At 34.0% G+C, this 21,047-nt stretch overlaps 2 protein-coding genes across 3 annotated transcripts in view; one reads left to right on the forward strand and one right to left on the reverse strand.

The window, feature by feature from the left end:
* pip5k1bb (phosphatidylinositol-4-phosphate 5-kinase, type I, beta b) overlaps positions 1 to 15,606 on the reverse strand; it is a 43,628-nt gene extending 28,022 nt beyond the window's left edge. The window contains exons 1-5 of one of the 2 annotated variants that reach the window (XM_052563742.1): positions 15,457 to 15,606; positions 4,000 to 4,141; positions 3,713 to 3,781; positions 2,605 to 2,735; positions 446 to 584 (exon numbers count right to left, since the gene is read on the reverse strand). In XM_052563742.1, coding sequence (XP_052419702.1) covers positions 446 to 584; positions 2,605 to 2,735; positions 3,713 to 3,781 — 339 coding nt within the window. In that variant the 5' untranslated portion in view covers positions 4,000 to 4,141; positions 15,457 to 15,606. The remainder of the gene's footprint in view (positions 1 to 445; positions 585 to 2,604; positions 2,736 to 3,712; positions 3,782 to 3,999; positions 4,142 to 15,456) is intronic. The other variant, XM_052563743.1, reaches the window with a different exon arrangement.
* Positions 15,607 to 16,080: 474 nt separating this feature from the next.
* On the forward strand, positions 16,081 to 20,121 carry LOC127962925 (frataxin, mitochondrial). The gene is made up of 6 exons (XM_052562534.1): positions 16,081 to 16,251; positions 16,661 to 16,747; positions 17,127 to 17,203; positions 17,374 to 17,494; positions 18,776 to 18,873; positions 19,088 to 20,121. Exons 1-6 carry the CDS (start codon positions 16,108 to 16,110, stop codon positions 19,227 to 19,229), a joined length of 669 nt encoding a protein of 222 aa, XP_052418494.1. The 5' UTR covers positions 16,081 to 16,107; the 3' UTR covers positions 19,230 to 20,121.
* The last annotated feature ends 926 nt before the right edge of the window (positions 20,122 to 21,047 follow it).

Genomic DNA, 21,047 nt, shown 5'->3' on the forward strand with positions numbered 1-21,047 from the left:
TTTGATATTTTTTAAAATGTAATTTATTTCTGTGATGCAAAGCAGAATTTTAAGCATCATTACTCCAGTCTTCAGACTCACATGATCCTTCAGAAATTACCTTTGAATATAATGATTATTATTATTAATATTATTATTAAAGGTAAATACAACTGTGCTGCTTAATTTTGTTGTGGAAACTGTGATGCATTTCTTTTCAGGATCATTTGCTGAATATAATTCAAGAACAGTATTTATGTGAAATTTGTAGTTCTTTTCTAACATAATGAATGTCTTTATTGTCCATTTTGATCAATTTAACGAGCCCTTGGTGAATAACAATGAAGCTCTTTTAATAAAAATCTAACTGACCCCAAATTTTGAACAGTAGTATTTCATGTTGATTTTAATAAAAAAAAGTGAAGAGAGTGGCCATAACCAATGAAAATCAAAAAGTATGTCTTACCAAGTAATCATCTGGCTTGATCCCAAACAGCTCCCGGAAGTAGCGGAAAGCCAGCGGTGCGTACGTCTTGAAACGGAAGTCTGGATAATGATGCGCTGGAGTCAGGTTGCTCCCCTCACTGCAAAAGTGAAAGGATTTGCTGAAGGTATCACAAAAGAAACAAAGCATATAAATGAATCAACTGTGTGTTGTTTTAATGATCGTCACATTCCCCAATGCAAGAGGCTTCTGGGTAGAATCTGGGGTCTGTCTGTAAATAAAATCCTGGGAGAACACCAGATATTGTGAGAAACTGTTACCTAACCTAAATGCTTCTTTATGCCCAAGGAACAGAGACACATTTGATCTTTCTGAGCCCCATTGAGTGCGTCCTTGTTGCAATGTGAGCCACCAGCAGTAAACACCAGAGGTAATCTTTTCCAGAGACACACAACAGTAACTAATGCCCGAGGACAAGGAGGTCCTAGTCTTTCTCTATTAACAGTTACACAAACTAAAGACCAGGGTCAGTCATAGCAGTTCCACATGATGAAATGTAAGCAAGAAAAAAATATAAGTCTTGTAACCCATTTTTTTGCCTTTTGCGATTATGAGGCAGGCCATTAGTATTTGGATTAACCCCGTTTGAATAATTCCTAAAAGTGTGACTTGAACGGGCCAGATGATGTCATAATCACTCAAAATAACGCTTTGAAATGATAAACAACAAGCATTTGTGGTCCCTCACAAGTGAGGTAGTGAGTTGCTGTTGCAGACTATGTCTCAATATCAAACCCCAATCCATGCCCATTGTGTAACCTAATCCAAAATTTACAACTGACCTCTGAATTGCAGCTTTTCTCTGTGAACTATAACAACAGCAGACTGATGAGGGGCAGACAACTGACCTAACTCTGAAAAATGGGGCTTCCGCATGTGCAAATCTGTCTCATAGACGTATGCATAATTTTTTTTGCCCTTGTTTTGGGTAATGCAGTCTATGTAGCTTACATAGTAGAGCATAATCTAGCAAGATCAAGGTCATGGGTTCGTTTCCAAGGGAAAGCAAGGACTGATCGAATGTGTAGCTTGAATGCAATGGAAGTGGCTTTGGATACTAGCATTCTGCCAAATGGATGAATGTAAATATTTTCAGGATATCATAGTAGTGTATTTCAATTATTTCAGGAGTATAGGATGTGTCTGATTACCTTATTTAGGAAAAGCATGAATAATGCCTTTAAAATGAATAACAAAAGCTTTTGAGTAATAATAAAAATTATAATTATCAGACATCACATGTAAAGTTACAATCTGATGTTATGTCAGAGTCAATAATATAAAAGACATTCCAAAAAATGCATGTGGTGCCCTGTTTTGCAATTATGTATAAGCCTAATAGAATAATACATTTATGTTTTTCTAGAAAATTGCTGCCATAATGTAAATCATGCAATTGTCATTTCATTTAATTCAATTGTCATTCCCAGTGGTATGAAGTGCATGTGCTTTAAAGAAATGATCAATTTACCTCTTTGATAGTTTAACCAACTTACTGTAAGTCATGCCCACTTTAACTTCAATCCCAATGCAAATACCCAATATAAATACAGATAATGGCTTTGCTGCACATCCCTAGTATGCAATAAACACAGGATGCAAAATGTACTTCAAACTCTGCATAATGCTTCATTTTTTTTAAATAGCAAGCATCACAAAGTATACACAGTAGCTAGTACACTATTAATCCATCTCCACAGACTGTCAAACTGGTCCAAACTGAGCACATGCAACTGGAGTGCAATCCCTAGTGGGAGAATCAGACTCTATAAATAAGGATGTCAGGCTAGTGGATCAGTGTGGTCCCTTTGAATCTTGTATAAACTTTCTGCTTACTCTGAAGAGCCTTTTGGGAATCATTTGCACGAGAATCAAGAGTGCAGGATGTAGCATGAGCTCAAGTTTCTAGTTCTCATGATACACTGCCTTTGTGTGTGACTGATCACTGCAAGATGCCCTGATCTTAAGATTTCCTTGTTTGACAAGAAACAAAGAGCAGATGACCCAAACTAAATGCAATGGGTGAGAAATTGTGAAAAAATGTCTTCATTCCAGACCACTCTGTCAATATCATGCAAAGTCATGCTAACGTCTTGTGCATCACTGTCCTCTGTTCATACCTGGGTAAAAACACACTCTCCACCACATAGAAGTCCTGCATGAGCACATCTCGGTCAGGTTTTGAGGTCAGATTCCCCACGGTGTAACCAATGCCAAGCTGGATAGCTCCTTTTAGGGCAGATGAAGTAGTCTGTACCAGTACCGGAAATACATAGCAAAACAAATGAATATACTTGAGTCATTTGAGTTTAGCAACACTAAACTTGTCTCCTAAATTTCCTTTGGTTAAACAAATGACATTCGTGGCTCAGAACCCTTAAGTGAGGTTCACTGGAAATATTAGATCAGACTTCGCATGAAAGGTAGGCTACAAGTGTGTAGTGTCTGTCAACACTGTAAAATCCTGGAATTTTGGGAAGTTGATTGACAGCTGATTGGCCTCTGTTGATACTAACATTTAGGAAGGTGGACATTATCAACATACTACACTTGTCACTGGAGAAACTGAAAAAGCTGACTGGAAAAAAGTAGCTCATTCTTCACTGAACAGAGTTGTTGGCGGACAATTTGTCAATCTTTTTTTTATTATCAACATTCAGGGACTCGCTCATTTAATAACTGCTCTACATAGTCATGGAATGAAAGGTCCTGCTTTAGAAAAAATCATTTACAAGTCAGCAAAGTACTTTAAGTTTTGTTATTTGTGTATGTCTATGTATATACTTTGTTTACAAAGTACTGTAATGTTATGTATTTTATGTATTTTGGTATATTTAGTTTATTTTTCTGGTCTATATTATATCTAGCAAAAAAATAAACTATATATATATATATATATATATATATATATATATATATATATATATATATATATATATATATATATATAATTTTTTTCAATTACATTTTAGGTGTTATTTAAATTTAAAGTCCTTGCATTTTTTTTATCTTCTAATTTTCTAATTTAAGGGCAATGGATTAGATCAGGTTATACTGATATAAAAAGCAACTGTGGCTAATATTTATATATAAATCACACATTAAAAATGTCTGCACATGAAACACAAAGCTAGAAAATGACACAAAAACTGCTTTTTAAATACAATAATATCATATGTTATAATGTTATGGTCAACATAAAGAAAATATTAATGAAAAACAATTTACCTTTTTGTATGTTTTCTCTCTACGGTTATTGCTAGACCCGCTGACTCCATTCTCATTGGCGGATGACATCTGAAGCAATAAAGAGTTAAAAGTTAGACAAGTCTAGTTCAAAACCATAAGCCGAGTCTATGTAAATAACATCCTCAGGCTCTGTCCAGCTGTATACCATCAGATTTGTAAAGGAGCCTGACACAGACCACAGGATATCCTGCCAGAGTAATTGAGTGGCTTATAAATGCAGAAAATGTGTGGCTCTGCTAATAAAATATGATGCAATTGAGGTTTACCTTGTTTTAACTGAGAACACAGGTGCTGGTCTGCTGTTCAGCGCTCCTGCGTGGCTCAGTCATGTGGACTGGATGGAAAGCAGAGGTCAGGGTCAGAATCTCTGTTCTTCCTGTCAGCCAGAGCATAGGTGTGTGGCAGTGGCTGAAAAACCAAACAGTTTACAAGATGTATGGGGTGAATCACGAAAATCTGTCAAGAACATGTCAAGGTTACATTTCAACCCAAAATCTGAAAAAAGGACATTTTATTTTGACCATTAAGATTTTGTGTACTGTTGAATTATTTTTTAGTTGTTTTATTCATTTTTATTGATTTCTTTTGTTATGGCAATTTGTATTTTAGTATTTTTTATAAACTAATATCAGTGCCTACTTTTTATATTTAAAAAAAAAAACTTTACAATATATATATATATATATATATATATATATATATATATATATATATATATATAATTATTATTATTTTGTTATTGTGTTTTTGTATTTTATTGTAACATTTTATATTATTACTGTTTTTGCTGTATTTTTCGTTTAAATAAATGTATTCTTGGCGAGCATAAGAGACTTCTTTCAAGAATGTTTTTAAGTTTTACCGAAGCCAGACTTGTTTACAATGTTTTCTTCAGAATATGAAAAATATTCTGCTGTTTTAGAAAAATATATTTTTATACTATTAAAATAATATTTTAATGTACAAACATTTAAACATTTGGAATGTTTTTTATTTATTTCTTTTAAAAAAAAGATTATCTTTTTTTTAAATTATCTTTCAAATGTGCATTATTGTTAGACTAAGCTCAAATGACAGAGAGAAAAGCTTACATTTTTGCAGTTTTGTTTGTAAAGCTAGTGATGCATAAACCACACTTCAGCTTTAATGAAAGATTGATTTCAGCTGTTCTAATTGAGGCAATGCAGAATTGTTTTAAATTGATCTTGTGACCAACTAAGTGTCTGTCTGCATCCACAGCACTGAATAAACGGTGCGTCGTAAAATCAGCAGAAAGAGAGCAGGGCCTCACAGTCTGTGTAAATGACAAATAATGGCCTTCCAGACTGTCTGCATAAACAAACTGCAAGCCCTTATTCAGAGTCAAGAGCAGCCTGTGACTCTAAAAGGTTTGTGCCATTCGCTCTGTGCCAACACATCGATATCGGTGGGCCTGCAGAGGGGTAAAACACAGGGAAAGTGTGGATGTTTGCTCCTGATAACCAGCTGCTGTCGAGGAGCGTCTAACACCTGTGTGTCAGTTTGCCCTAAGACTGCTTTCCAGATCTATTACACAATCCACTGTGAGCAAAACAAGCCAGTGGCAACTTTCTTCTTGAGTCATTAACCACAATACTGTCATTAATTATACGTCAGGAGTGAAGAACAATCAAAACAAAGTTGAGAAAATATTACACTTGGAAAAGGGCACATCGCACGTCACAACATTTACTTATGGATCAGTGTTCAAATATTAGCCAGGTACAATCATGGAACATTTAACGATCAAATACGCAATATGACACAGTAAGATGATTGCCATAGGGATTTTATAAAATGCAAATGCAAATTCAAAAGTTTAATTAATTATTACAATCAAGTTGTTTACGATTTACTAAGCAAGTGATTTGGCACATTAATTTTTATTTTTTTAATTACATAGATTAAAAACTATCTGGTGTGTAATTAATATCTATATAATTAATATATATATATAAAAAAATATTTTTTTTTACATATACTGAAACTTTTATGCTCATCAAGGCTTCATTTATTTGACCAAAAACTGTAATATTTTGTAATATTTTTACAATTTTAAATAACTGATTTTTATTTAAATACATTTTAAGATGTAATTCATTTCTGAATCTTTTAGTATCATTACATGATCCTTCAGAAATGATTATAATATGCTGATTTGCTTCTTAATACATAATTATTTGAAACTGAAATCGTCTTTATTGTCACTTTTGATCAATTTAATGCATCCTTGCTAAATAAGAGTATTAATTTTAATATTCTTATAAAGAATCCTACTGACCCCAAACTTTTGAACAGATGTGTATCTTTATAAATATGCATGACTGCTATTATGATAAAGCAAAATCATTATAAGCAGTGTCAATATAAAGTAAGATGATTTATGGATACAAGAGTTTGAGAAATGAATAACCAAACATCAGTATTAGTTAGCGAAGCAACTTATGCAAGTTACGGTAACGTCTTCCTGAACTGGAGGCCCCGATCATCATATTCCTTGTTAATATAAACCTAAAGTTTAACATACTGCATATGAAGATCTTCTATAATCCGGTTACAATAGTCGCATTGTAAGAAGCACAAACAAATTATGTTGCACTGACAGTGGAAAAGACATGGACCGTGAAGTGCTCTTAGAAGAAACAAGTGCCCTTTAAAGGTATTAAAGATATGTGAGCATGTGCCAGACATTATGAGGAGAACAGAAAAACATTTATGATTCCATCACCATAAAACTAATCTATCTCTTCTCTCTTTCTTCTCTTTGTGGTTGCTATGAGCACAGGTTCAGTGCTTGTAAACAGTGGTCTACCGAAGGCAATGATTATTCCAATTGATTTGAATGATACAAATAATAGTTTGGCAGACTAATTGGGGAAGATTTTAGCATTTTTGAGGTCAGAATCTCAAATCTTTTAGTGGCATCAAACGTTCAAATTTCAATTTTAATGGAATGGCAAACATGGGAGCAGATATGTGAAATTTGGCATTACATCACTTGCTCACCAATGGATCCTCTGCAGTGAATAGGTAGCTGATAAAAACATCCCAATAATCCACAAGTAATCCACACAGCTCCAGTCCACCAAAAATCCACCAACATGTTAGTTTAGAACAGTTCTGGACTGTTTCCAGCTGTAAAAGGTGATTGATCTGTGCATATTTCTCTCCTGATTCAGAGAAGATGACTTTATCACTAGAGACGCAATATCACGGATTATGAACTTGTATTTTAGCTAGAAGCAACAGCTTGAAGTTATACACGTCTTAATGATGGATTAGTTCATTACGAACATGCAATCGTGTGGATTACTGTAAAGTTTTTATCAGCTGTTTGGATTCTCTTTGTGATGGCACCCATTCACTGCAGAGGATCCATTGGTGAGCAAGTGATATTCCTTATAGTCTATAGTATTATATTATAGTAAATATAGTTTATATCATTAGATCTGACACATTAACTGTAAGCAGTGTTACCCAAGAGTTTAGTTTACTATAAGCATGCCCTCTATGTGCAGAAAAAAACATTTCTAACAGTTTAGCCTAAATGCATGTTTATTCTCAAATTTTCCCTCCATTTTTTTACAAAATTGAAGTTATGCAAATTCTGATTAGATGTTATTTTGAAGTGAAAACCTAACTTTTAACTTTATAAGAGAATTATTTATGAGTGAAAGGCTCAAAATTCCATGTCCTTTCATTTTAAATGAGGGCTTAAAGCTAGAGAACTGGATTAGGAGCATATCCAACAAGCCACAGGCCTCACAAATGCACTCTTTGTTCTGACTGGAGGTTCTTTCTTCATTTCGCTAATTGGATACAGTGATAATCATTACATAATGCCTTAGTGTACTGTGTAAATGTGTCCCGCTAAAAACTGTAATTGGATATGATGTTATTAAAGGCATTTTCGAGAAATCAGTTGAACTTGGACAATATGCATTACTTCACATGAGAACAATGAAACTGTAAATACTAATTATTGGTGTACAGATACAGTCAGTGAGGAGACACAGCCCAACCGCAGGGCACATCAGATCCTGCAGATGGAGTAAATTAAGAGAAATATCCAATAAAGACTTGGCTATTTTTATAAAAATCCAGATTTTTTGCCCTTTATAATAAGCACTCAAGGTCTTCAGGATTACTTTGCAAGTGTGTTTGTGGTGGGTTGGAGCTAAACTCTGCAGGACATTGGCCCTCCAGAAGCAGGATCAAAAACTCCTGTATTAAGGGGATCCTCTCTGTAATTTCCAGTACTCTCAGAAAAAAAAGAAAAAAAAAGAACATATGCTATATATATTTGGCGGTGTTGAGGAGCTTATCTTAAGACCTATGAGGAGCAGCAGGGGAGTGTCAGAAGGAGGAAGTGCGAGATAAAGAAAGGGAGCAATGAGTAAACGGAAGGGATGACATTCAGGCTACACTTCTATTTACTATTCCGGGCGAGTTCAACTGAGCATGAGCGCAGAAATGTGAGCCAGGTGATCAAGCAGACCAACTGCTGAAAGACTTGACTCATAGCAAGGGCAGCGCGATTAACCGTGGAAGTCAAAGGAGAGAAACGAAAAGAAAAAAGAAACAGCTTGAGAGAGAGGCCACAAACATACTATTAACACAAGGGTCGCAGTACTCGAGGGGGCAGTAGAGGGCAATTCTCTGTGCTATCCAACCAAAAGTGGTACACTGTGTCCTAATTAGGTTTGGGGACAAAGAACCATTTTATATTTCTTAACAGCACTTCAGCCAATGCATACTAGTAAAATACTCAGAAAGGTTATCCAGCAACAACATTGTAACATGTAGTGAATCCATAGTGCAATCACTGAAGTAAGATTACTGAACTACTGACTTGATCATAAGTAAGTTGTTACTAGTGAATCAAAAACATACAGCGTAACCTGTATAGTCCGATTCTCCAATTAATGACTCTATTGTGCCAGCTCTTTTAAGTGACTCAAACACATGCAGCATATTCAGTGTAGTCGGTTCGTTTTAGTGAATCACATGCATACAGAACATCCTGTGTAGTCCGATTCTTGAATGAATGAAATGATTCTTTTTACTGAATCAAAAACATACTGAGCATTTAAGAAAGAGTTATTTATGTGAACAGGTGAATACACTGCGATTCTAAACAATTCTAAAACAAATGAATCTTTTGATTCCATTCTTTTTGGTGAATTAAACACATACAGACTCAACTTTCTTCTAAACACAATTATGCAAATAAAAAGCACCCCTTGCAGGAACACATATGTGCTATGTATTTATCTAACTATATTTGTATGCTATGTACTTGCATATGTGAGTCTGCCTGTGAAAACCCAGCTTTTTTTGTGATTTAATATTTTACATAAAACATCCTTCATAATAAGAACATTCTGTGAAAATGAAACCTTGATATCAAGCTCAATAAAGCTGAGTAAGGCCATGTCAAAGATTGAAATCATAGTGAAATTAATGGTTGAAATAAAACTTTGATGGTTTTCTCGTAATTAGATTTTGAGACTTCAGCCTGGATTTCACAGAGAGGGTCACATATAATAACTGACTAAAATATAAAGAAAAAGATCAAATTTCTCTGCAGAATTACAAATGTTTAAAAAATTGTAATATATAAAAAAATATTCACTCTTCAGGTATAAAACTAAAATGTATTGAAAGTCAATGATCCATAACTGAAAGATATGAAAGGTAGATGTCTACCAGGCACATAATAAACCTCTTAATGCACTTTTATCACACTGCTATCTGATAATGATGTACCCAGGATGGAGTTGGACCCGCTGTTCCACTCTCACTCTGGCTGAGGTCCAGTCCTGTGATAAGAAAACCAGTATGCACTTCCCTTTACTGTGTCTGTTAAGTCATTGCATGCTGCAGACAGGAAGTTGTGAAGTAGCCATGGAATTAAATGACCTCTGTAATACTTAAATCAGCACATACAGCCATAATTATTCCATGAAATCTTCAGGAGTAGTCAGCACACCACCTTTCAAAATTTCAGGGTCATTATTTTATTTTGGGGAGAAATTAATACTTTACATGGATACGAAGTGACAGAAATACATAATAATGTTACAAAATATTATATTTCAAACAAATGCTATTTTTCTGAACTTTGCATTAAATGCATCATGGTTTACAAAAAAAGCATTAAACAGCAGAACTGTTTTCAACATTCTAACAATAAATAAGCATATTATAATGGTTTCTAAAGAGCACGTCACACTGAAAACTGGAGTAATGATGCTGAAAAATCAGCTTCGCAACACAAGAATAAATGTAATTTTTAAATATATTAAATAAAAAAACAGTTATTTAAATTTATAATAATATTTCACTATATTACTGTTTTTTTTAATTCATTCTTGGTGAGCATAAGAGACTTCTTTTCGAAAATATTACCAACCCCAAACATTTCAATGAATGAGGTAATTTCACAGTAACGGAATCAGATTTAATTATCAAAATAGAACATGCACTTTGACCTTAATAAAATAACAATAATTGAAACTGATTACATTTATTGTTGTTTTGTATTTGCAAAAACAAACTGTCAAGGTCAACATGATGTAAATTCTCCGGAGCGATTTCAAGTAAATAATGTTGGTCATAATCCAGCTGCTGATGTAGGTATCCATTAAACACTTCAGCTGTACATGGTTTCCATTGCATATGACATATGGAAAACATTTCCAAGTTCTCTCATGTTGTTGTGGGGACATTTGCTTATTGAAAGGCATATTATATACGAAATGTTTGAACCTTTCCATAAGACTCATAGCATGCTCACTAAAACAAAAAGCCCCGTCAAAAAGCCCCATCCATGCAGGGGATATATAATTCCCTCAGACTGTATCTGACAATAAGAGCCTTTCCAGGAGCCTGTTGTTGCCCGCTGGGGACATGTTGCCATTGGGACAATTGATGCTTTTTTGGAAAATCAAAAGAACAGGATATGCATGTCTAGATTCCATTGTTATTATGAAACCAGTGAGATCAACAACATCGCCTGCAGTTCCATTCGTCTCTCCCCCACAGTGCAGTTAACATGCACTGCTCTCTGACATTTAATACTAAATGTGAGAATGTTGGCTCAGTCTACACATAAAGCAGCCAATCACTACAAAAAGCTCATTGACAGGTCCTCCCAATGTAGTCTGAGTAATCGCTTTTCACTTTTAACTGAGACATAGTGGTGCTTACAAATGCAATTAGTGACTGCTCACACTTAATGTGAGTGCATTGGTCAAACATGACCATTTAGTGTGTGTTTCTGTTTAGAAACGAAAACTATGGAAAAGTAGAAGAATGGAAAAAAAATGGTTGTGTGTTTGATGATTTTTGGAAAACTAAGTTGAAGTGTATAGTTTTCACACATTTTGCATCACTAAAGAGAATTAAACAAATTTATTCACTTCAAATGTAAATTTTCATCACACCCTTTTTGTGTTCAATTAAAACAATGGTGCCACTGAAAAGTTGCAGATTTGCATCCGAACAGCACTGGCATGTCATGTTACCATTTGTGACACTAAAGAATCAGAAAGCCTTAGCAACTTCATAGCAACCACACACAACATCTCCGCATGGAATGCAAAAGTCAGGTTTATTTTAACTTATCATGTTAGACAATGGAATTTGTGATGAAAAACTACAATACCCCTGATTCTGTACAGAAGACTGCACCAATCACTGAGTATATATTAAAATATTTTTTTTTTTAAATATGTAGTTTTGTACAAAACAATGAAATTATAAGTTTTCTGGTTTTCTGGTTTTCTATTTCACCATTGTTTTTAATTTGATTGTCATTCGCCATGCTTTATGGAACTGTAGTTCTCTCCCTCAATTAAGCTGTTAAGTACAAAGACCATTGCCTTTTCCTCTGATTTTGGATAACTTCTTTAATACTCGAACCCATTACTTGACTTGGGAGTTGAGCGCGCCTTCTCCACTATAATTCTTCTCTGATTTTCACATACTTTTTGTAAATCACCTTGTAGCTGGTTATAACAATTTATAAAGCTTTAACAAAGGCATTTTTAAAAACGCTATACTTCTGGAACCAACACCACTGAAAAGTGGACAGGCAAGTTTTATATACACTATGTACTGTTTGGCTTTTAATGGATAGACAGTTATCTGATGTACTCCCTTACGAAAGGAAAATATATTTACCAATATATTTCTTAAAATATATTGTGATATATTGTAATATATTATTTTCCCTCTTTATTTTCTAATATTTTATATATTTGAATACATTTAATAATATATTGATGATACATATATTATATAATATATTGCAAAATATACAAATGATTGCCGCTTTCAATATATTGCAATATATTGGGAAACAAATAATTATATATAAGAATATATGCCTAATAAATTACATATATTTTCTCGATATTTTCCAATATACTGCAATATATTTTTGTTTCATAAGGGCTAGGCAGCAGTACATTTCTCTGATCTTGCCAGTCAGGCACTCCTATTTTATTATTTCCAGTACGTGGAGTATCCAAATATAGTGGTATTAAAACATAAAGCAATTTCCAAACAAGCTATTACTTCCACATTCTAAATAACAGAAGACATATTCAGGGCTGGCAACGTTCAAGAATGCATTTCATTATGCTTTTACAAATGTCACAAGACACAAGTGATCATGACCGCCTGCTAAACAGCCTACAGGCTGAAACAACCTCAGGGAGCATGGTTATGTAACGTGTCAAATGAAAACTGCACATTTTTCTATGGGTCAATTGGAGAAATGTCCTTTGCCTTTTATTCATGAAAGCTAGTATTACAATCACAGTTAACTGAATCATCTAGGTTTATATTCAGGAACAATGTGGTACTGATTGACCTTCAGTCGCTCAAACGAAAGAGGTTCTTGTCTCGTAAACCTTTGGCTCAGGTTCATTATGTAATTCTTTAAGTGAGAGTTACACACAGGTGTAGAAGGAAAGTTGACAGTGATGCAGTGGATGTGTTTTTGCAGACGCTCATTTACATCTGGTGATTTCCCATTCAAAAGCACTGGCTCGATAACCTTCAGCAGTGAAAGCTGCATGAAAGACTAGGGAACATAAAATCCTACGCAAAACATTGTCTTTCGGCTCTCTCTGTATTAAATAATATAACCTTCACTGGTGAATAATGTAACACAGATTGCTTTACTGCAAAATTATCCATTAATACCAATTTAGCACAAAATCTGTATCTGAAGTGGCATAATATTTACCATACTAAAGTGCATTTACACTATTTAATGTTGCAGAGGCAGTATTAAATACATATACATAAACAAATGTCAGTGAAATAAAGTTAATTCATTAGAATTTTAGTTCATTTTAAATAAAATAAAAAAAATACAAATTCAAATATTTTAGATACATTTAAATATGAAATTATGTACATCAAAAAAGAAATGAAAATGTAAAATTAATTTAATTAATTTAAAAAGTATTTATCTCAATACATTTAAAAAATAATAACAAGCTTGTCATGACAAAAATAAATTTTAAAGCTGCACTGATGCTGCATTTCTTTTACACAGAACCAAAGCAGCATCAGAGCTGCCACTTATATTAGGGGAGAGCTGCATATTTTATTAAGCTATACATATTTATACAGAATTTTGTGCCTTGAATAACACCAAAAGTGATGTGCCAAAATTAATTCTATTAGTGAAAAGGTCACCATCAAATAATAATGATTACGGTGGCACAATCCAACCAGAGAGATGGCATCTTACACATCAAGCTGAAAGGAGTATGTCACGTCCCATCCCAACTCTTCTGTGCTGATCTAAGAGCAGTTTAGTTAAGGTAAACTCTGATCTTTTTTCTTATGCTGATAAAGAGTCGGTAAATCTGGTATGTGTCAGCTGCTGTCTATCGGCTGTCTGCAGTCTGAATTCTAGGGAGGAATGTGGCATGCCACTGTGGGAGCAATAAAGAAATGTGCATGGGAGTGAGACCGCTGCTCATGACTGCTGTTCATCAATCAGCTGCAGCTCTGAAAGGCTCCAGAAAGATTAAAAATGAAATGAAATGATGTGGCTTATTAATCTGATTCTGAGGTTCAGATGACTGGGATACAGATGAAACTTGTCTGTAAACAGAACATGAAGTACTTTTCACATAATAATCGCCTCATCAAGTTGCAGATGAGTGGCAAGCAATCAACTCTTTATTTTTAGTACGATTTTCCGCAAAGAAATCTAAAGTCATTCAGAAACATCTGCTAAAATATAATCAAATATTACCAAACAGACTTTTTACATCTTAAAGCATACAGAAAATGTGGACAGTATACTGTAGTAGACACTAGACTGTTATGCTAATACTATATTCTGAACATACCTTTTATTTTTGTTGCATAAACAAGCAAAACTTGCAACTGGGGTATTTTGCACAACATAAGAGCACAAAAGTACCAGCATCAGACAAGCTTCTGATACAGAATCATGCAGTTTAGTACTGCTGCAGAAGGCTTTTGGGAAAAGCCACCTGGGAAAAGGATCTGCGCAAGAGACACGGAGCTTCGATTAAAGAGACCGGAGGAATATTTCTTCTTCCTCTCATTGTTCTTTGCTGTCATGCGACTTCGTGCCTCCAGGTACAAAGCTTGTCCAAACAACTGTCCAGTCTGGGTTATTTTCAACGTGGGTAAAAGTTATGAGAATTTTCTCACAACCTCATCTGATCTATTAAATTGCATGTGAACAACTATGAACATGCAATAATCTTTATGGCTTTTCTCAACACATACATGTTTCCTACAGTGATAAGACCAGCCTATTCGATATGGATAGTTTAAAATAACTATCAATTATAAATAATATCCATTATTATCCATAATAATTAATATGCAGTTTTACATAAACACATACATTGTTCTTTTGTTCTCACTGACATCATAAAAGTTAAATCAATAAAAGGGAGACCAGGGCTAATTGTCATACTTTTTAATGATCATTTCACAGTTAGTTTTAAAGTTGTTTTTTTTTTTTGTATATGTAAATATTGACATTGATTTTCAATATTATTGTTCAGAGACAAATGATAGCCTACAATTCACTGAACCTTGGCTAGATTAACCTTTTGTGCCAGCATAGTTACTGAGATGTGACCCTTCTGACGACTTCCTGGTCTCCCCTGCTTTAATGTGTATACGGGTTTTAAATCAGAAACGTTTAAAAGAGAATAAAATATGCAAATATGTTTTAAAACGGCAAATGTTTACTGTATAGACACCGCACTAGATTTGGAGATGCAGTCAACACATCTACAAGACCTCGTAATATTTCTGAGAAAACACTTCCCTGCAACATTACGTAATTTGCCAATCTTAAGAGAGTAGCCTAAAAGACAAACTCTTAAAATGTAAAAATAGCATATTTTATGATTTTGAAATTAACAAATATAACTATACTATTTGAGTATATATATATATATATATATATATATATATATATATATATATATATATATATATATATATAATTTAAAGTTTTTTTCTACATGCGTACTTATAGAAGTATAATTAAACGCATGTAAATGTCAAATATGACATTTTGAGTATTTGAGAGCGGAAAACACACCGCAGAACTAGTACAGGTACGGCTATCTGACAGGTTCGCACAGTTTACATCACAATAAACAATTTAAAAAAAAAATTCTTACCTGTCTATATGTCTTTTAGGGTGGGGGTCTGTCTTGCCTTCAGACAGAGAGATTTGAGTACACACTGATATTGCGAGACTTGTAGTGCTTCGCTCACTAGAGGTAAGTGTACTCAGTGTCCCTCTACTTTGTGGAATCGATAATGAAGACGACTGAAGTCACAGGGCTGCGAGTCTCCGCCTCCTGCGCTTCAGAGAAATACCTTTCATTTGCATAATGTCAACTCGCTTTCTTTGACGCCACCTAGTGGTTTGAGGTGGTATCTATCTATCTATCTATCTATCTATCTATCTATCTATCTATCTATCTATCTATCTATCTATCTATCTATCTATCTATCTATCTATCTATCTATCTATCTTAAACTTTTTTATTTTTATTTTTTATATCCATGAAAAGCTATATTCGTTTCACTTTTAAAATAACATAAAATATTTTGTTTAAATGTATTTTTCCAAAAACCAAAAACTTTCTACTCATTTCATTTGTAAAAATAGAGTTTGTTTACATTAAAATTACTGTTATAAGAAACGAGACGAATCGATTGAGAGAAACTTATTGGAACGAAAATCTTCCTGAATAAAGCGGACTTTTATTTTGTTGGGACTTGTATTTTGAAATGTTGCGAGAAGAGAACCGTCGAAGCGGCATATGCTATCCGCGGACTGGCATCTTTCAGAAGCTATGTCAAGGTTAACTAACAAGTGTCATTGTCTTTATTTACTTAGCTTGAGCTCCACGTGGAAATGTCACCAACAAGCCTCCAGACTGTCAACAATGAGAAGTGGACTTGAAGTGAGTGAGTTGTAAACAAACGTTTAGCATGAATTGAATTGTCAGTCTGCGTCGTGGCAGGTTATGATGAGACGTGTCTCTTATAATTGACTCTTACTTGTCTTAAAGTTAAATGTCTTTTGCTGTTTTGTTTTTTTTATTATAGACAACAAATCTATTATATAAGGTCTGAACCGAGTGGCTAGCTTTATTTTATTAGGTGCTTCTCATAAAACGTTGCATGTTAAACAAACCGCTGTAGTTTAGCTCTTGCAATTAACGTTAGTTACATGATTCTGGACTTTTGCGCTGTACTGTAGTCCAATTTTGATTAACTTAATTAGTGTAACTGTTTGTGTTTTAGTTGTCAGAATAGTTTGTCTTGATTTGTGTGATTTTAAGTCTGTTTTGTTTGTGACTCGTGTTTTAGTCAATATGTGGTGGCAGATTTAGGAGTATTTCTTCAGCACAGCCACAGTTAGTCACAAGGACCTATGGATGTGGAGGACATTTACAGGTAACAAACACAGCTCTTTTGTGCATTTTTTACATTTTTAGTAAAAGCTTGAATATTTACATGAGACATTTATTACATTTTAGCTACACTAGAACATGAAGTGATTAAGGAATATCGAAAGCATAGACATAGGAAAAGTGAAAGTGAACGCATGCTTTTACTTTCTTTACTTTCATTATTCCCTAAACACTTTCTGTTCTACTGGGATTTCTTATTGACATCTTATGATGAATAATTTGTATTTCTGAACTGTAAGTCACTTTGGATGAAGTATCTGCAAAATTAATACATGTAAACTTTTTAAATCAGGTCTCAAAATGTCTAAAAGGTTAAATTAACTTGTTTCACCCATATTAACCGCTATTTAAATATTTGCAAGAGGTTTGATTGGATTCTGAAGAGAAGGGAACTCCATTCAAGCATGCCGCTTGGAGAAGAAAATGCACTTCAGTTCAGGTAAATAGTGTTTGCTTATTCTCAGTGTAAAATTTAATCACTGACAGAGCACAACATTTATTCATTTTAAAAGAATTGTGCAGTATGACATAGCAGTTGTGATTTACAATTATTTTGCTATGATTGGAATCTAGTATTTTCTTAACTTACACAGTGATTGTTTTGTATAGAGATCTAACAGAGACAGAATATGAGAGACTAGCAGATGAGACACTGGATGCATTGGCGGAGTATTTTGAAGACCTCACAGATGAGAGCTTCACTGGAATGGACTATGATGTTGTCTTCTCTGTACGTACTCATGCCCATGTTTTCACATCCTTGCATGTTAAATATCAGTGGTGCTTTTCCATCTTAACCCTGATGAAAAATCTGTTGTGCCTAAATGTCCAGTAGGGGTCATTGTTGGTCTGTGTTAGGCTGTTTGCAAGCCATTTTTTATTTGGATGAACCAGGATCTATAATTAGAAATAAATGTAGAGTAGAAACATTTGGAGGTGTAAATTGATTTCAAATATATTATATTATAGTTTTTATTCTTAGATTAATTGACATAGACCATTGCCATTACAGAAATAAATACAAAATTATAGCTAACAAGATTTAAAGTTGTGAAAAATTCCCAATAATTATTTAATTCAAAATATTTTTGCCATTATTTGGAGTTGCTTTATTCCATCTTCTCTTAAAGTTGCACACTTCACCTGTCATGTAATTTATTTATCTAAACTTGATATCCCCATCCTTTTTGTGGAACATTGCAGTTAAGTAATTGCTCTTTAGAGTGAAAAAGGAGTCCTAAAACCTTTGTAATAGTATCTTTTCTCTTCTTTTATAGGAAAATAGGTTTGTTTGAGTGTTATTGTTGTTAAGTGCTCTTGCACGACTTCTGTTAAGAGTTCACAGCAACAACAAAAAAAGCCATTTGTGCAGCAGCCTTTGTTGCAGCACCATACAGAGAAAATGCACGTCTCCTGCAGGATTTATGAAGGCTGTAAACACTCAGAGCTTTTAGCTTGTTATTGTAAGACTGGACTAAGGCCTCTTTCAGTTTTTTCCACACACACACACACGTTTGTTTTTGTGAAAATTGGGGACATCCCATAGGCGTAATGGTTTTTATACTGTAAAAACTGTATATTCTATCGCCATTCACCAACCCTACCCCTAACCCTAACCCTCACAGGAAACTTTGTGCATTTTTACTTTCTAAAAAAAAACCTCATTCTGTATGATTTATAAGTGTTTTGAAAAATGGGGACATGGGTTATGTCCTCATAAGTCACCCTCTCCTTGTAATACCTGTGTCATACCCATGTCATTATACAGAGTTGTGTCCTGATATGTCACAAAAACAAGAGCACACACAAGCATAGATATGTATTTATTCATTAATTTATTTAGCAAATATCTTTCTCAAACCCAGTGAATGATTGAGTCCATGCACTCATTGTGATTGATTGACAGATTGATCGGTCATTCACGCCCCTTGCTCTCCTCTGGAAGGATAAATGTTAAAGCCTCAGACTGAAGCCCTCGTATGATTACAATGAGTGTTAATTTTTTTAACAGAATGGAGTGCTGACAGTGAAAGTGGGCTCTGACCATGGTACATACGTTATCAACAAACAGACACCCAACCGACAGATTTGGCTCTCCTCACCGACAAGGTTAAACACCAAGTTCTTAATGTTCATTTGTTATGCTTAACTGTTTAACCAGTTTTAAATAAAACCGTTAGAAGTCTCAATTTCAAATTCTTAAAGTGCCAGTATTATTCGTTGCCTTTAGAAATGCTATTTCTTGCATTAAATTTTAACTGTGATATAATGAGTGCAATATGTTCGGTTTTCAGCTTGATTTCTGAAATGTTTCCTTTCTCAGCGGGCCGAAACGCTACGATTGGACGGGGGAGCGATGGGTGTACGCTCATGACGGCGTGGCTTTACACAATCTGCTTTCCAAAGAGTTGTCAGTCATCTTCAAATCAAATATAGACCTGTCGCATCTCATCCATTCACGATGAGACCAATGTGAAGAACAGGCACTGTGATAGATCCTTTCCACACTCGTGACTCTCATGATCTTTTTGGTAAGACCATAAAACTGTAGCTAGTGCTCAAAAAGACCTTCTGAATTATACTATTGGAATGGTTTATGCCTCTTTTTGCATGCAGACCTACAAATTCAGCCAAGCTGACCTCGAATGAACTGTAGAGAAGATTTATTTATCTACATCAAACCTGTACACAATTATAAGCTTAAAATGCACTCAGAAGAGCAGAAAGTGCTCTTCTAATCCCTGTAAACCTGTACCTGGTTAGATTAAAACCAGATGAAACAGATCACATTTAATGGCTCTTAAACCAGCTGAATAAGACAAATGGACACAGATTGTGTTTATCTGCTCGCCTGGCCCTGGTTGAACTAGAGGCTGCTGGCTAGATGCAGGAAAAGAAGGGGATTATGACAGACAGATGGAGAAGTTTTGGCTCTAAAAGCCCTCTGCCAGAGCCTTTATTAAGTGTTATCTGTGAATAACGGCATCACATCTGATCATAGTCCTCAGAGCTTTACCGCCACCCTCAGATGATTAAAAAATATCAGCCCAATTTAGCATCAGCCCGCCCATACAAAGCTAACTCTGGTGATACATACTGTACAGTAGTTGATCATTACTCCCCAGACGCTCCTTCTTAATGTAATAGCCCATGTAACGCAACATTAACTTGACACGCTGTCTATGCAGATGTTAAAATATGAGATTGATTGTACTGCGGTGATACTTTTGATGTCTTTATTCAGGTTGCATGCGCTGAAACAATGGCACATCTGCCGCCATGCTGATGTCTGATGTACTCGTTGTACTCATTGATGCATATGTAAATATAATATGTTAATAAATAAATTAGAATGTTGTTGTTTTTTTCATTGAGTACACATTGTGGTTTATGGTTAATTTTAGCAGCTTAATAATGATAATAATAAATTGTTATAAATTAATAAATTATGTAACATTAGAAATTATAAAATAGTATGCTTAAAGTAATTTTAATACATAAGTCATAAATCAAAATAATACATCTTAATATTATGCTACTGCAAATAATATATTTAATGCTTGTATAGTTATATTGATAATAATAAGAACTAAAACATTACTACTTATATTAACATTATTAAATATTTATAGTATTAGTAGTGTACGTTATTAGTATTTGTTTTTTATTTAGATTTATGAAGTTTAATTTAAGTTTTGTACATGAGTATAATATTTAATAATTTATAATGTTACAATATTGCATTAAATATGTATTATTATTATTAATAATAATTGTAATATATAATCATAAATAAATGTGAAAGTAAATTGTCACTTTTTTGCAAGAAAATGTTTTAAGATTTATAAATTTAAGTTTTGTACATGAGTATAATATCTCATAATTTATAATGTTACAATATTACATAAAGTATAATAATAATAATAGTAGTATCATACGTGCTGAAATAATAATACATACAGTATACACATTATTTACTGATTGATAGATTATTTATTTATTTGCAAGAAAATGTTTTGGGCCAGTATTTTCAGCTGCAAGTTTAATTTCAGTAGGTGTTTGAGAATTAAAGGGAGTCTGTGTTAAGGGCTGCTCATGTGTTGGAAATGCTACGGATTTCAGTGTTACACATTGATATTAAGATTTGAGACCAATTACTTTAAAATGGGTCTCTCATAGTAATTGCACCAGCTGCTTTTAAATCTTTGTAAAAACTGTAACCCTCTGTCTTTGAGCTAAAGGGTCCTTTAAGATGCCAGATTGTCCCCAGTACTAATGGCACC

This window comes from Carassius gibelio, chromosome B8 (assembly GCF_023724105.1).
Source record: "Carassius gibelio isolate Cgi1373 ecotype wild population from Czech Republic chromosome B8, carGib1.2-hapl.c, whole genome shotgun sequence".
NCBI lineage: Eukaryota > Metazoa > Chordata > Actinopteri > Cypriniformes > Cyprinidae > Carassius > Carassius gibelio.

What these genes read in the sequence shown, in the direction of transcription:
- LOC127962925 (XM_052562534.1), top strand. Translation starts at nt 16,108, where the DNA reads ATGCTATCCGCGGACTGGCATCTTTCAGAAGCTATGTCAAGGTTAACT. An exon ending in GAAAATGCACTTCAGTTCAG is followed by an intron (nt 17,204 to 17,373) that starts GTAAATAGTGTT and finishes TGTTTTGTATAG; the next exon opens with AGATCTAACAGAGACAGAAT. An exon ending in TGGCTCTCCTCACCGACAAG is followed by an intron (nt 18,874 to 19,087) that starts GTTAAACACCAA and finishes TTCCTTTCTCAG; the next exon opens with CGGGCCGAAACGCTACGATT.